A 16,065-nucleotide genomic window follows, 5' to 3' on the forward strand; every position below is an offset into this window, starting at 1 on the left:
AAGTTAATTAAAGATGAATTTGCTCCGGCAGCAATTTCTGACCATTTCAAATAGATTTTGACAAGATTGGAAAAGTCGGGTAATTCTTAATAACAGACTTAAAGTTTTAGATAAAACAAGCAAAGCCAGAATTATATTAAACTACATTGAAATGATTTCCCCTTCCCAAATAAAAGACCGGTATTTGGGTGACAAATCTTTCTGAAGGAAAAACATTAAAAAAATCACCCTTGAAAAAGTGGGACTTGAACCATTGACCTTAGGATTAAAAGTAAAGGAAAGTTTGAGTCGTACTGCATAATTTTAACCAACAATGAAAATCAACAAAGTGTAATTTTTAGGCAATTTTTTTTTACAAAAAATCACAAATTTTGCCAAAATACTGCAAAACGGTATCACAGTGAGCAAGAAATCACCCCCTAACCTCTTTAATAGCAGGGATATATCTAATTTAAGGGTTTATTTGCAGAAATGAGGGGACAAACAGTTTTCAATAGAGAATAAATTCGTAGCTTAACGAAGATGATTCAAAGATCACGTGGAAGAGGCCACCGAAGAGAAAAGGCAGAGACTGTCTTATAGAGGCAGAGAAGGCAAAAAATCGCGTTCTCCGAGACGAGAATAGGTATGCACGGAAAGAAAACAGGAACTGGCAAATTATGTGAAAAATATGGGCGATAAAAAACAAAAAATAACAGGTATTCAATCAACGAGAAGTCGACATTTCAGACGAGAGAAAAACCCTAGTATTTTTTCGAAAATCTGATTAAGAGTAGTGACTTGGAGTCGCATTTCCTACTTCAGCCCATATTGACGAGCAACTTCAACAAAACAAGCAGTGCATACAAAAAATCTAAATAATTTAAATGAATTCAAAAATATGTTTAACTTTAGTATGAACATAAATTATACAAAATTATAAAATATTATTCTGTCTCTGAAAAAATATAGATTATTTATTATATTGTAACTCAGTTAATTTCAAGTTGTGCTGTAGAATCAAAAGCACAAAACTGAGAGGGCAGTAGTAGCACTCAATTAGGGTTGTGGCTACCCCAACATTCAGTTGATTTGTGTGCACCCCCACCCTTAGTTTGTTTCAAATTTTATATGCTTAAAAAACTAGGATAAGTATATAAATCAAATTAATAAGAAATTGAATTTTCAAAACCATCACCTGCAAATGCAGAACTTTTTAAGATAATAATCCTTTACCTGATGCAATCGAGATTTCAGGGACAAGACTCATCCTCAATCAATAGGGGAAATAAATATAGCGAAACTAAATTACAAATATTTTCGTATGAAAGAAATAGCAAAACTAAAATGTAAGACTAGCAGGCATCAACCTATCATGACAGATATTATCCCCCCCCCCCCCTCATGCTTTCTTTATTTACCTTAAATTATGGTTTCAGTTTGTTAGAAATAATATAGATAATTTTCTATTACTTTTACTACGCTACTTTTGAAAATTAATGGGTTCAATAAGCTTTATTTGAAGTAATACATTGAATTTTAAGTCCGTCGTATTTTCAACGGTAGTTCTAATCAAGTTGTTCAAAGGCGATGGGTAAATAAAAACAACTCTAATTACAAAGTAACTGAAGGTATTCTATTCTAATTTAGTTTTCAGTAAACCAAAATTAAACATTAACTAATACAATGGAGGTAAAAATGAACAGAATTACACACACAGGCTTATGGTAATTCTGTTAGTTTTGGTAATAATTAATTTTGGTAATTCTGTTAGTTTTGATAAGCCTCTCTAGTTCCATAGACGATTCACAAATTGTTTTTCGATACATAAATTGTTCTAAAAACAAACGACCTTTCAAAAATCATTTATTTCAATAAAACTTACCAAATTCCTTCATTCTAGTTAGATTGTGCATTTCTTTCTCGGCCCACATGTGAATAAACTTGCGAGGGTTCTGGAAAAAATTACCAATTTTAGAATTATTAAAATTACCATTTTCATAATACATATATTATGGCAAAAATAAGGCTTTTGACATGTTTATAATATGGCAACACAGTTTGTGATAAACTAAATCTAAAAAAGGTGTCCACATCGTAAAACACTTCAAAGATATCTAAAATTGCAAAGGTCTCTAAATATATACAAACATATAGGCATACTTTACAGAAATGAATTCTTCCACTTAGTCCGCATTATTGTCATTAATCTCAGACTACTTTCTTTTTCACCATGGCCAAAGGGAAACTAAAAATATGTTAACCAGGAAAGAAGAACAAAAAAAATCAAAGGAAATCTGTATTTAATTTCTGGATTAATTTCTAAATTTTCAGAGTTCTGTCCAATTCTTTTAATGACGTATCATACGTCATCATACTGACGTATACACTTTCGCCATCATACTGGGGAAGAGATTTTGCAATTTAAACTGAGGTTGCAATTCATTTTTGCGCTTGTAGTTGTTCTTTTTGTTCCACAGACATTTTCTAAATTTTTACTTAATTGAAAGTAGTTTTTATGACCACGCGATTTTATCCGCTTCCAGGCTGTTCCCACTTTTTACCAAGCATAATCTTAAACAAACTTTCAACGAATGAAGACGAATTATTTAAGACATTGTTAGTTCTGGTTATATTTGTCGCTTACTGCACGAGATTGGCACCTTGTGGATTGTTATGGTGGGAAAGCAATTCCGTCTTCACTTGAACTTGAGTAAGCACAGATCAGTTAAGATGCTATTTCTTGGTTGGGTTCACTTCATATTCTTATCCGATTTTTTATCAGTGATTATTTTTGTTGTTATATTTGTTTCTTTTTTCTTTTTTTGTTGCTCCGCTATTTACGTGTATTTTACAATGGGTTATAAACAAACTATAGTTATTACTATTAGTACCAACAAAAGATTTAGGATATGAAGCAATCAATGATATAATTCGCCAGTTCTAAAACTTAAAGCCTAAAACCTAAAACTTGAAGCCAAATTCGAATTTTAAGTGAACACGAGAAAAAAAAATCATAACCATAAAAATTAAATCTACTTCGCAGAACTGAAGAAAGCAATGTAGGATCTAAGTCCCTTATTCTTAATCTCCAAGCCAAATTAATGTTTCGAAAAAAATAAAAATACAATTGTTAGAATCCAGACCTCGCCCTCTTTCCATAGCTGAAGACAGCATTGATGTATTATTTGTACTGATTTAACAATTGTATCTGTAGCTATGTTTAATGGCATGTCGTTATTTTTTCTATTAGTTCTGAGATTTTATTGTCTCTTTCATAAAAAAAAGTTTGACGCACATTTGGCTGAAACGATTTTCAACTTTTCTACATTTCGTAGGGTTAAATACATACTTTCTTATTTTTGCTTTCTGTTCTGCATAGATTTGCCTAATGAATTCTTTTATGTGTTGTCTAATTTCACCTTTAAACATTACACAATAATTTGGAGGAAATATACGGGAAAAAGTTATTACTACTTTACCAGAGAACGAAACTAATTTTCTATATTCTCTAAAATAATTCATTTATTTTATACACAATTTTATTTTATAAATAATATTTACAAAACATACATTTAAAAAATTATTTATAAAATAATACGTTTATTCAAAAAAAAAATGCATTTTATTAGCCAATAACTGTGTATGTTCCGTGATTCCATTATTGGTTTCCACATTACCCTCCTATAAAATTCATATAATAATTCAAACTTCATTATCCAATATGTGTGGATTTTCTCCGTGATTTCATTATTCGGTCCCAGAATCATATTTGCTTAAAGGATATTTGTGATGGTTTTGAGATGTACAACTTGCATTACTATTTTTCTAGGGGGGGGGGGGGTATTATGACTACTGAGGGACAAAAGTTTTTTCACGTGTGCAGGCATGGCCTAGAGCTACGACCAGGCCCGGGGCAAAATACTTCTTCCCCGACTATTTGAGATGAATTTGTTGCAAAAGAAAACTATACTAACGTTTTTGTTGTTTCAAAAAGATAGCAGTTTATACTTCCTTCTGAATTAAAACACTATTATATAGAAATTCTTATTTAATGACATTCACAGTAATTTATCTTTTTGGTTTCCTGAATTTCAATACCAATCGCTTCCAGTTTAACTGCACCCCAGCCCCCTCTGACCTAACGCCTATATTTGGCCGTAGGCTATATACAAAATTTGCTGATTTTGTAGGCAAGTATTATTTCTTGTGCTGATTTCTCATCAAGAGTCCACAATACCACAATGACATTTTCACAGTCTCGAAGGCCACAATCTTTACAGGCTCATAAAGCCAAATAATATCACTTTGAAAAAAAAGAAAACACTTTTTTATGTGGCTTAGGGCTATATCCAGGCATAGGAGAGAGAGAGAGAAATTCCTTTTTATTAAAGACCAATTATTCACAAAAAAATCATATCAAACAGACCTACCACGTGAAAATCTATACAGATGTTTGTGGCAGGACTCAATATTTTACAATTGGAGAGGGGGAGGGATTTCCCGAATGCAGTTAAACTGGAAGAGATTATAAAAATCTGTTATTTCAGTTTTTATAGATAAAATGCACTGTTACCAATTATGAATACAAGAAGCATATGTTTCACGCACAAATTCGGTTGTAGGCTAATTTTGTTTCTGGTTGCATTATCTTGAATAACCTCTAATACAGCAAAGCTAAAATAAAAAAAAAACAGTTTTCTTTTCTGTGAGGATGTATATTCTTCTATACCGAAAATATCTCTTATTTGATTGGTCAGAAAGATTTCTATTTCTATGCTTTGGTTAGTCCACTCGGGTTAATATTAATCAAAGCTGGAAGCTCTCCACTGAATTCTTTGAGATTTTCTTTTCTATAAAAATTCTTCAAAGCTAGCCACAAAAAGGTTTACTTTAGGAACAAATTGATATTTTCGGACTTGGCCTCCGTTTGCTAGGTCAGCAAGTAATCAAATTCCGGAAATATAATAAAAAAAAAGTGAAAAGAATGACAATATAATGCGGGTAAGTTCTGAGTTCAGTTTATTGAATGAGAAATAAAAGGATTTTAATTTTTACTTAAAACAGACGCGATGTCATCAGTGGAGTGATAAATAAGATAAAGTTTGAGGCTTACAAGCATGGATGAACAAATAGACGGTGGAATTCTAGTTTAGCTATTTTTGCTTTCTTGGAAAGTGATTAGGTTAGGAAAATTAAACTTTCAGGGATTGATCGACAGATTTAAGTATGTCCTGGGAAGGTACTTTGAAGTACATACCTCTACTTATTCTCCCTCTAGAGGGAACTGACCTCTGATGACCTTAAAAATATTTGCGTTATAAAAGTGAAAATTTTTATGTAAAATAGATCTTGTGCTTAAATGGAGTACAAGAAAACTGTTTTCAGCTCTACAACTTTGCTCAATTCCGATTTATGAGGTTTCAAAGAACTGCAAATACATCTCCTAAATTTAGAAGAAAAAAAAAAATTGTTATGGCTTAAAATTCTACCTAAATAACATGGATTGCGTTTTCAAGAATAAAACCAGAGAAAAAGAAACCAAAAACTGGAAATTCAGGTAAAATATTGTGTTGTCAAAATTCCAATAGGCATAGACCTTTCAAGTAGGCAAATTTCTAGGACTTAGAAATCAGAAGAGGGTTAACACTGAAGCTTGGCAATAAAACTACTTTTAAACTACTTTACCAAATAGACTAAAGTAAACGGACCAATAATGAGAGGCATAAAAATACAAACAAACGAAAACAATAAGTAGGTAACTAACAACAGAGAGCGCCGAGGTGTTTCTTGCTCTTTAAATTTTTACAAAACTTCTCAGTTCTCTTACATACAACGCAAACAGACTGGAGAGTTTATTCTTTTCTAAAAAAAAACAATTTAATAAGTCGTTAAAAAATCTCATCTATTTATTATCAGCATTTAACAAGGCTGAATTAGTTATTAAATATTTATTCTGGTCAAAACCTAAATAAGTGACTGGTTTTCCTGTAGTACCACAGTAGGATTAATCTCTGTTTGATCATTAAAAAAAGCTCTTTCAACTGAAAGTAAGGAGTAACGTAAAAACCTAAAACAAACAGAAATTATTACGTATATGATTGGATTCGTCACCTCCTCAATACCTCGTTCTTTATGCTAAAGTTCGAATTTTGTCCCAATTCTTTAAGAATAACTCCTGGATCACAGAGACCGTTAATTAGAATTAAAAGCTCTATTAAAAGTACTAAAAAAACTTAAGCATAAAGAGGGAAGTATTGAGGAGGCGGTGACTCTCTTTATATACGTAATCATTTCTGTTCGTCGTAAATATTGACGAAGACCACACTGCCTTTCCATATCAAACAAATACAACTTAAAAACAATAGGGAATTTTTTTTTTTTTTTTTTTTCACGACAGTGCAATTTAAATCGGTGAATATTTCGGCCCTATGTCCAAGGGCCGTCTTCAGCACAGCATTAAAGAAAAAATATATATATAAACAAACTTACATTAAAATACAAAGTATAAACTAAAAATGCTTTTAAAAAACCGCTTTTAAAAACCTTTAAAACAGCCCTAGTATCCTTACTTCAACGAAGTAAGGATACTAGTTGAAGTAAGGATACTAGGGCTGTTTTAAAGGTTTTTAAAAGCGGTTTTTTAAAAGCATTTTTAGTTTATACTTCGTATTTTAATGTAAGGTTGTTTTTATATATATTTTTTCTTTAATGTTGTGCTGAAGACGGCCCTTGGACATAGGGCAGAAATATTCACCGATTTAAATTGCACTGTCTTGAAAAAAAATTTCCCTATTGTTTTTAAGTTGTATTTGTTTGTTCGTCGTAAGTTTCAACATTGCTCCTTACTTTCAGTTGAAACAACTTTTTTTTTATATTTAATTGTTTTTTTTTTTTATAATGCTGGGAAATCCGGCTCCACATTTTTGTCCATAGGAGCTTGATACCTCTACAGTAGGGTTTTCTAGTATGCTGAATCTGATGGTAAGATTTTCATTAAGATCACTTGATGTTTTTCTTCCATTTTCAAAAATTAGGCAAATTTTCTCAGGCTCGTATCTTTTGAGGGATACCATTGAATTTGAGGAACTTCACATTTTTGAATAAGCATCAAAATTCGATTCTTTTGATATATCTATTGTTATCAAGATTTTATTTCTTAGAGTTCGACCTCAGCAACAGCAATCCGCTACATGGCCCAGAATCTGAATCTGGTGACGACAATGTGCGAAAGCGTATTCACAGTAATCCAAACAATAAGAAGAAGAAGAAGTCATATTTGTCGTTTATTATTGTTGTGGGCGGAAGCGCCAACATGAACCGAGGCTCAGGCCGCAAAGGCCCATTGCCAATAGTCTCACAATACAAAACTCCATATGGAGTTTTGCCATCAACCGAGATTAAATTATCCGTACTCAAGATTGTTGCGTAAGAAATTTCGTTAAGGCTATTATTTCGACATTGGACTATTCTTATTCAGTGCGTTTATTGATAATAAACCGAATAAAGTATATATAAAATACACAAGATAGTGCCAGGGGGATAAAAATGTTTTCATTTGGATGCCCTTGGTAGTTCAGAATTGGAAGACCAGGAAGAAAGAGGATAGAATAATCACAGAAAGTAGAATACAACCTATGCAAGGGTCGTTATACTTCTATTCAAAAGTCTATTAAATTATTTTCCATGTGTTAGGGTATATAATACTTCCCATGGTTAGCAATATTTGTCTATCCCATCCATCAAATGGAGTCTGAAGAGTACTTAAAGTGTGGCAATTCAGAAGGTCTGATTTTTGTTTTCCTTGGCTAGAAAACGAAATTTCTTCGAATTTTGAAGGTCTTTAAGGGCGTTTATTTATTTCTTTTTATTATTTTTTGAGTAATAATTATCTTGTTGAGGAAAACTTATCAGACATTTCTCTGTTATTGTCATTAAATGTTGACACTTTACTCCTTGCGTTTAGCTTTTGATCTTCCGGGAGAACTTACGAATTATGATTATATTTAGAAATACTATCGGTTTCAGTTCAAGAATATCTTTCCCAGATGATAAATATCTAAACAGATAAATAGCATTTTTTTATTATAAATAGTGTAATATTGTGTACATTCATTTTAAACAGTTGTGAAGATTACTTTCTTGATATTCCTTCAGATAATATGTGGATTAAAGATCCGTCTTCTCTCGAAATTAGAAAGAAAAAATTCTTCAATCTTAATGAACAAGACGTTAATAATTCAATAAAAATTGCGTGCAGCACTGGTCTGAAAAGTGGTTAAAACTGTACCACTAATTAATTTTTCCCTGCATTGTCAAAAGGAGTATCCAAGGTCAAGCAAAAAGCAACACATTTTTTTGCTCCTTCTGTCAGAACTTATGCGTGTGAAGCTTTGTTCTCAGCCTTGGCATGCTTAAACAATAAGCATAAACATAGATTTGATGTCAAACCTAATCTGAATGTAAAAACAGCATCATTACCTCCTGATTTGAAATTGGAATGGGATGCCAAACAACATCAGCCTTCGCACGAACTACAAAATACATGGATACAAAGTTTACTTAACTGACTAAAATTTTAAATAAATATTATTTTTAATTTCTAGTTACTTGTGTTTTTTTTTTTCCCCTCTAAAATATTCTTGTATGAAATGTACAAAAGAATAATCGAACTTAAAGAAAAAAAAATAACAATCCATCTTTTGTTATTATAGGTCTTTTATCGCAGGGAGGGTCGAAAATTTGTTTAAATCTTGCGTTACCAGGCCGCGTTACCGCGTGACCGCGGCCTTACCTGGCCGCGGTCACAAAATTTTCAGAAACGCTGATATAACGTAATCATTGTTAATTTAAGGCAGGATTACCCCTATCCTTGATTTATCATTGAATTTTTTTTATGCTTCAGAAATTCGTTTTTTGTAGTTCAATAGTAAATTCATCTGGTTACTCTAAAAATGAATTTTCTTTTTGAATATTATATCAATGTAATTCTGGGAACTAACCCTCATTTCCTTTGGAGCCTGTCCTTCTTCTTTTATAATGAGACAGATTTTTTACAACGATGGCACACAGAATCAACAGGCCTTTGACTCCAAATCGGATTTTAATAAGGAAAACTTTCTAAAGGGTCAGGATAAAAAAAAAGTCATGAACTGTCACTGTCAAATCGTTAGATTTGAAGCATTTCCAAGAAGTATGGCGTCCATATGGCATTTCCAAATATATAGTTCTGTTTGTTAAATATATGATTCTGTTTGTTCTTTTAATTAAAAAAATGACGATTCTGCCCCCTCCTTTGGATCTTAGGCGTTCGAAAACATACCAACTTCCTTCTGTTAGTTTTGGAAGGTCTAGATTTTCAACTGTATGCCAAATACCAGTAATTTCAAAAAAAAAAAAAAAAAACAAGTTGAAAGATAGAATTCCAATTCATCTTGGCAATCTCAGCACTAGCTAAGATAGGAAATATAAGATTGATTTTATTTTTGTGTTTTAGTTTTTATTAAAAATAGCCTTTTGACTTGTGATAATATAACATGAAGATTGAAACAATTTTTTTTTTTTTTTTTTTTTAGTGTACCCAAGTTAAGAGGGCTTCTAGTGCCCCTCTTGTCCAATATTTCTTTGGCATATTTTTTTTCTTAGCCATGTTTTTTAGTGCGTTATTTTTACAAAGAGATTAATATGTGTTTTTGTCAGTAAACACCCACTTCACAAGCTCTGCTATCTAAATTAAACAGTTGAAAAAGCACAAAAACAACTTGAAAAACTTGAGGGCACTGAAGGGACTACTACTACTAACAACACATCGTAGCATCAAGCCAATTGAGGGCTATAGATACCCAAGTCTGACCACCACTCGAATACATTCAAAGCTTTCCTAGTTGCTCCCTTGGAACGGCTACTCTTCCTTTAAATCCTCCAGCCGTCCCATTTGAGCATGTTTAGTACCAGCTCGATTCACAAGCAGTATAGCTTTATGCAGCCTATCATCCATCACTTCCGGCATTGGAAGGCGTGGATGGCAAAAAGCGCCACTTGGCCGATGCTAGAGTGGGAGACTACACTAGTGGTTACATCTTTGCTTCACTTGTGGCCGCAAGCTCTTCAAAGGTCGTCGTGGAGAGGCACTAACGTAACCTTATGCGCCAACTGGCGAAGGAGGAAATAAGTCTAAGTAAGTAAATCCCGTTATTAAAGTCGAATCAAACCACATTCGTCCGCAGCTCCTTCTCTGATATAGTCACTAAAACGAAATGCCAACAAGTAACCTCTAAAATTCCTCTGGAAAATGTCAAGCACATTTTATTGAGGTTTTCAAGGCACCCCCGTTTCAGAGCCATACCCCACAACTGTCGTTACTGTGGCACCTAATGTCTAATTTTGCACTAAGACTGATCTTAGCACTCTTTTAAAATTTTTGAACCCTTCTTGGTCATTTTATTTTTTATATCTGTGATACATCCACCCCCTAACTAATAATATTACCTAAATAAGAAAAGCCATCCTCTTGGTTAATTCTGCCACTTACACAACGACTCAATGCATCCCTATTTATCCCACCCCCTAATTTATAAGACTTGGTCCTTTTTTATTTACTTTTTTAGCATAATCTTTTCCCCTGGATTTCAGATATTACATTCATTTCACTAAGACTTTCACTTTCTACTCTTAAATTACAACCAGTTTCAAATCTAGGCCAGTTTTGCGTTCTAATTCAACGCCATGTTCTTCACAGACTCTGTTGTGTTCTTTAGAAAAATATCCATAAAAGTAATCCACATAATGAGGATGGAATATCCATAAAAATGTAATCTATATAAACGGAGATCTTCACAATTATAATACAAAAACCACAAACGTATTTCACGGCCATTATGTAAAACAACCGTGTCACAGTTTTCTGCTTGACACATCTTGCCAGGTTCTTGGAGTCATTTAACAATAGTGGTTGTGCATGAGTATGACCAAAGTGCTTTCTAATTATTTGTGTAGATTTTTACGTTGAATATTGGAGTTGGCCTAACGAACTGAAAGATCCCCTGGCTTTTATTTTGTAATTTTGTGTGTAAATAAAATGATACTCCTGAAAAAAATAGCCCGTCTGGCAAGGCTGTACCCAGGATTATTTTTCGGAGCGGATTTTACTTTTTTTTTTTGGGGGGGGGGGGGGTTAAACAAAAGAACCTTAAAAAACGCATACAAAATTTGCATTTTTCCATTTTTATTACGTTTTTACGAGTCAGACAAACATTTCGGGGGGCAAGGGGGGGGGGGTCAAACCCCCTACCCCCCCTGGATACGGCCTTGCCGTCTCGTATGTTTCGTCAGGATAAAATCTGAGTTAAACTTTCTCTATCTAGTGAATAGGCAGCAACACTTCTCTGTATCAAAAATCGTATTCCTAATTTTAAATAACTTATTTCTAACGTCATATGCGCCATATATCCGAAACGCATTCACCATACCGACAACACCACTGTTTTTTAATGTTTTCACACATTTTCAAACTGTCCGTAGTAAATAAATTTTACTTTACGCCTTATAACCTCACCCTCATAACCTCCTTTTCACCCTTATAACCTCCATTCCCCATCTCTTCTTAACCCTCTTTTTACCATCAATCGAGGCATTGGATTAACTTGTTATTAACTCGGAGTAGTCCAGACAAACTACTTCGTCTCAATTTCTTATGACTGCAAAACAATATCTTAGTGTTATAACATCTAGCTAAATTTTCAAGGTCTTAGGCAATATTACACAATTTCACCTTTCAACATCTCCTTAATTCATAATTTAACGCCTTCTCTAGTCCCTACTTTCCTTTTGTTCTCGTTTGATCTATCGATTAAAATCTCTAATACAAAATCAAACTCTCTCCTAGCTTCAATGTTCTCCCGTTGTCTCATAGGTCTTTCTCCACTTCCCCTTAACTCCCTTTCCTCCCTTAACAAACTTTCCTCCCTGAGACTCCTATATCACAAACCCTTGTACTCGAACCATTGCATACCCCTTGTGAATCATCATCAAAATTTATTCATACTAGAAAAATCTTATCAACAAGCACCCCTAACGGTCAAATTCTAGTTCTAAAATCTCCATTTTCATGTCAAACTATTCTTACAACCTAACAGCATATTTGTCAAAACAACCAAAAAACAGGCAAATGACAAGAAAACTATGAACACTCATTAACGTCACGAAATTGCAGAATCCGAGGACAAAACTCCCCTTCCAAGCTAAACATCTAACCCTATAATCTTGTTCTAGGGGAATTGACAATTAAGAACTTTAAAGATTCTAAAAGGGGTATTACTTGGGTGAATAAACTAATAGGGTGGTTCCCCTTGCCAGAGTTAAACTCTAACCATGGAGTCTTGTTCATAGGGAAGTGGTATTTAAAAGCTTCAGCAATTATGAAAGGTGTACTACTTTGGTAAAGACACCGATCTAGAAATTCAGGCTTCATCTCTCATTTCCATTCTTAGAAAAAAAAACTAAAAAATGAGTGACCTTAATCACCACAGAAAAAAAAACTCATCATCCTCACGAACTTCATTGTTGTATGGAAAATTAAAATAAAGATATGGTAGTCAGCATTTTTGACAACCATATTTGACATTAAAAAAAAATTCATGAGGGTTTGGGGTAGCACTTCGTCTGCCACGAAATCATTTCTGACACCAGCACATAGTACAGTGGCATAGTCACACAAATGACCGACCCTAACGAGGTTGGCACCAGGGGATTTTTCTTGGGTCACAATCTCTCTTTGTGTTAAACTCAAACCACATAGATATATTTTTTGACAACTACTTGAGAAAAAACATGTATATATATATATATATATATATATATATATATATATATATATATATATATATATATATATATATATATATATATATATATATATATATATAACTATATGGTGAAAAATATTGCTTTGAATTTCTTTTTGGTTCTATGCTGCTGGAACTAAAGAAAAAAAATCAGCAGCATTTAGCGCAAACTAGAACACGTTTTCATTATTAGGTCAGTCCCACATCCCAATTAGGATACTACTAATTACTTAATGAAACCTAAAAAAAACTGAATCATATAAAATATTAAACCACAATATATACATCCAAACTAAATAAATAAAATACAAATCATTAACTTGCAGTGAGAATCACTCTGAACAGCTGAAAACCTAAAAAAAAATCAATGTTCGGTAATAACAATGCAAAATAAAAGCAACATTAACAATCAGATAGCGTCCTTTACCTGTTTTGAAAATCTGTCTTTGAACCTGTAATCATCGCGAATATAGTCAGCTCTTTTCTTAAATTCGTTTAAAGTTGTTTTGAAAACTTTTGCGACACAACTTCGAGGGACTTCTAATACGTCTGATCTAAAAAAAAATGCTTAATCATTTTCTTTTATTACATTGCTTTAGCTTTCAGAGGAGCCCACATTCTTAAATAACGTTTAAAAACAACAGACAAGGGATGAGACAACATTTGTGTAGAATAAGCGAGTGTCAAGAAAACCCGTGCCCTGATGATTGCGTTTTAATAATTTTTGACAATCAGAAATATTGACAATACCTGATTTGAAAAAAAAAACACAGACATCCATTCCTTGTTTTCATTTTTTTTTTCTCCTGCTTAGCCAAGAACTTTTAGCTTCCCAACACATTCTTTTCTCTCATTCGTAGTATTTTCTTATGAGCCCGGGTTCCATATTAAGGAAAAACTTCCCTTGTCTTTTACTTTTCAAACTTCAATTAAATATCATTATAAGTTGAGTCAATGATGTTCCACATAAATTGTATGAACATAATTCAAAACCACCACAAAACTGAGGGGGAACTTACGATAGAACTACGGAATTCTTCCCAGGCTCTCTTGAAAACTTCCCAAAATGACCAGTCTTTGTTTTAGATTTAAATCATGTAAAGATTTCTATTAGCTGGTGTTCGAGAAAAAAAAAGTGGAACATAAACCTTTAATTGCTTCTTTTGTCTTTATCTACACGAATTCTGTTCTTTTTTAAACGACATTTTTCATGGCGTCATGCCTTAAAAACTTAGGGTGGAATATGCCACTAATCCAACTTTTACCGAGGTTTTTCTCTCGAATTGTCCATGTTGAATTTCTTTTTAAAGGTATCAACAATCGGGTTTTAGGTATAACCTTCCCTCGCCAGACCCTCGTAAACGGAGGTGCAGCATCTTACAAAGCCGTTCTTAAAGTTCTCGGTGCAGAGTGTCTCCTCTAGTAGGTGCCAGCAGAATTTTAGGCGCCTTTGCAAAAAGCGAGCATTCATATTCAGCAATAGGCCTAATTCAAGAGTTGTGCAGAGGGATAATCGAGCTAGGCGGTGATGGCTCTTAGAATGAAGAACCAAACCCAGCTTTCTCGTGCAGAAGGACCGACCATGATTCAGATATGCGCCTCAAGAGACGTCTACAAGAAATGTAACCCAGGAGACAAAATTTGTTAACTCTCTTGATAGCTACGCCCGTGAAGAAGAAGTTTGGATGTCAACTAAAGCCCTTTGAACAGGCAATAGGTATAGATTTAAGTTGACCATCAAGGCATCAGACCCACTTCTATCCAAAAAACATCAGACTACAAGGACAGGGACGCTTGTAAAGGGTCATCACGTTTACGAGAGCTGTACGGACCGTGGTATAACGCATTCACACATTTAGTTTTAGCATGGTTGCAGCAGTAGCTGCAACCTAATAAAAAACGTACTACTACAGTTCATAGTAACCGAAAGCTTAAAAACACATTTTGAAAAAAAAAAATAGATAAAAATCAATATATCACTAATTTACAGGACAAACCACTTTGAGGAGATTTCAAGGTCTTCATTTTAGAATCAGTTCACGTGAAGATTTATTTGTTGGTGCTGGATAGCGTTATTTGATCATGAGCGTAAGTTAGCGCAGCGGAAATGCGAAATGCACCAATGGTCCCTTTTTTTTCGAACGAAAGTGCAAAATTCAAAGCACAACCACCCCAAAGATCACCCGAAAGCCGCAACTATCATCAAGCAATACTGGCATTGGAAAGCAAGAGAGAAGAAATCCACAAAACACCTGAGACACGAAAGCTTTAGTTTTTAAGGCTTTTAAATTTAGGTCAATAATTTCTTCGATAAACAATGCCTTTCCATTTACAATTTAAAAAAAATGAAAATATAGAAAAACAGGTATAATATTTCAGCAAGACAGTGAAAAAAATGTTATATATAACTGTATTTCTTTTACATTGTCTCTTGAAATATTATACACTTTTTTTCTACATTTTCATTTCAATTTAATTGACTCAAGTCAGGCGTCTCCAGCCGGGTTGCAAACATTCAAAGACGCAAGAAAATAATTGTAAGGGTCATTTCGAAAAGTAGTCAAAAATAATATCTGTTGGTAGCATAGAAGTTAGTATTTGAAACACCAAGTTCAAAGACAAAGTTAAGCGAACCATAAATTAGAACTGACAATTAAATAAAACACGCTATAAACAAAATAACATGAAAAATCAATATCAACAAAAACAACATTGTTGGATAATTTTTACTATTTTCTAATATGCAAAATTTCAATACCTTTCCATAAATGAACTATTAACAGCAAAAAAAAATACAATTAAAAACCTGAAAATTATAAAAACGTTTAACTCAAGAAGTATTTGTTCTTATCAACCGTGTTCACTTTCAGAAAATCATTTTTCATTCCTTAGTATATTGGCTATCTTGGGAGACATAACTGCTTATTAAGGAAAGGGATTCCCTTGTTAGTTATTTTTAAACTTCGAATGAATACCTTCAAGAATAAGTTGATGATGTTCACCACAAACTGTTTCAACATAATCCAAAGCCGTGACACAACCGAGGGAAAATATCCCAAGACTTGGGAATTTGTAAGTTTCATGTACAAACTTATACAATTTAGCAGTCCTTATTTTAGATACAGGTCACGTAGAGAATTATTTTGAGTGGGACTTAGAAACGAGAGCAAAAAATAAGTAAAGAATGAAAAAGAAGTATTTGAAGTACCAAAGAAATGTAGCGAAGAACTGATTAATTCCTGAC

At 33.3% G+C, this 16,065-nt stretch overlaps 1 protein-coding gene across 2 annotated transcripts in view; it reads right to left on the reverse strand.

The window, feature by feature from the left end:
- Positions 1–16,065, reverse strand: part of LOC148952479 (serine/threonine-protein kinase RIO3) — a 149,504-nt gene that overhangs the window by 100,568 nt on the left and 32,871 nt on the right. For both annotated transcript variants that reach the window (XM_089088969.1, XM_089088970.1), the window contains exons 7-8: positions 13,249–13,375; positions 1,865–1,934 (exon numbers count right to left, since the gene is read on the reverse strand). In XM_089088969.1, coding sequence (XP_088945095.1) covers positions 1,865–1,934; positions 13,249–13,375 — 197 coding nt within the window. The remainder of the gene's footprint in view (positions 1–1,864; positions 1,935–13,248; positions 13,376–16,065) is intronic.

This window comes from Artemia sp. Qi Xiang Cuo, chromosome 5, assembly GCF_049724085.1.
Source record: "Artemia sp. Qi Xiang Cuo chromosome 5, ASM4972408v1, whole genome shotgun sequence".
NCBI lineage: Eukaryota > Metazoa > Arthropoda > Branchiopoda > Anostraca > Artemiidae > Artemia > Artemia sp. Qi Xiang Cuo.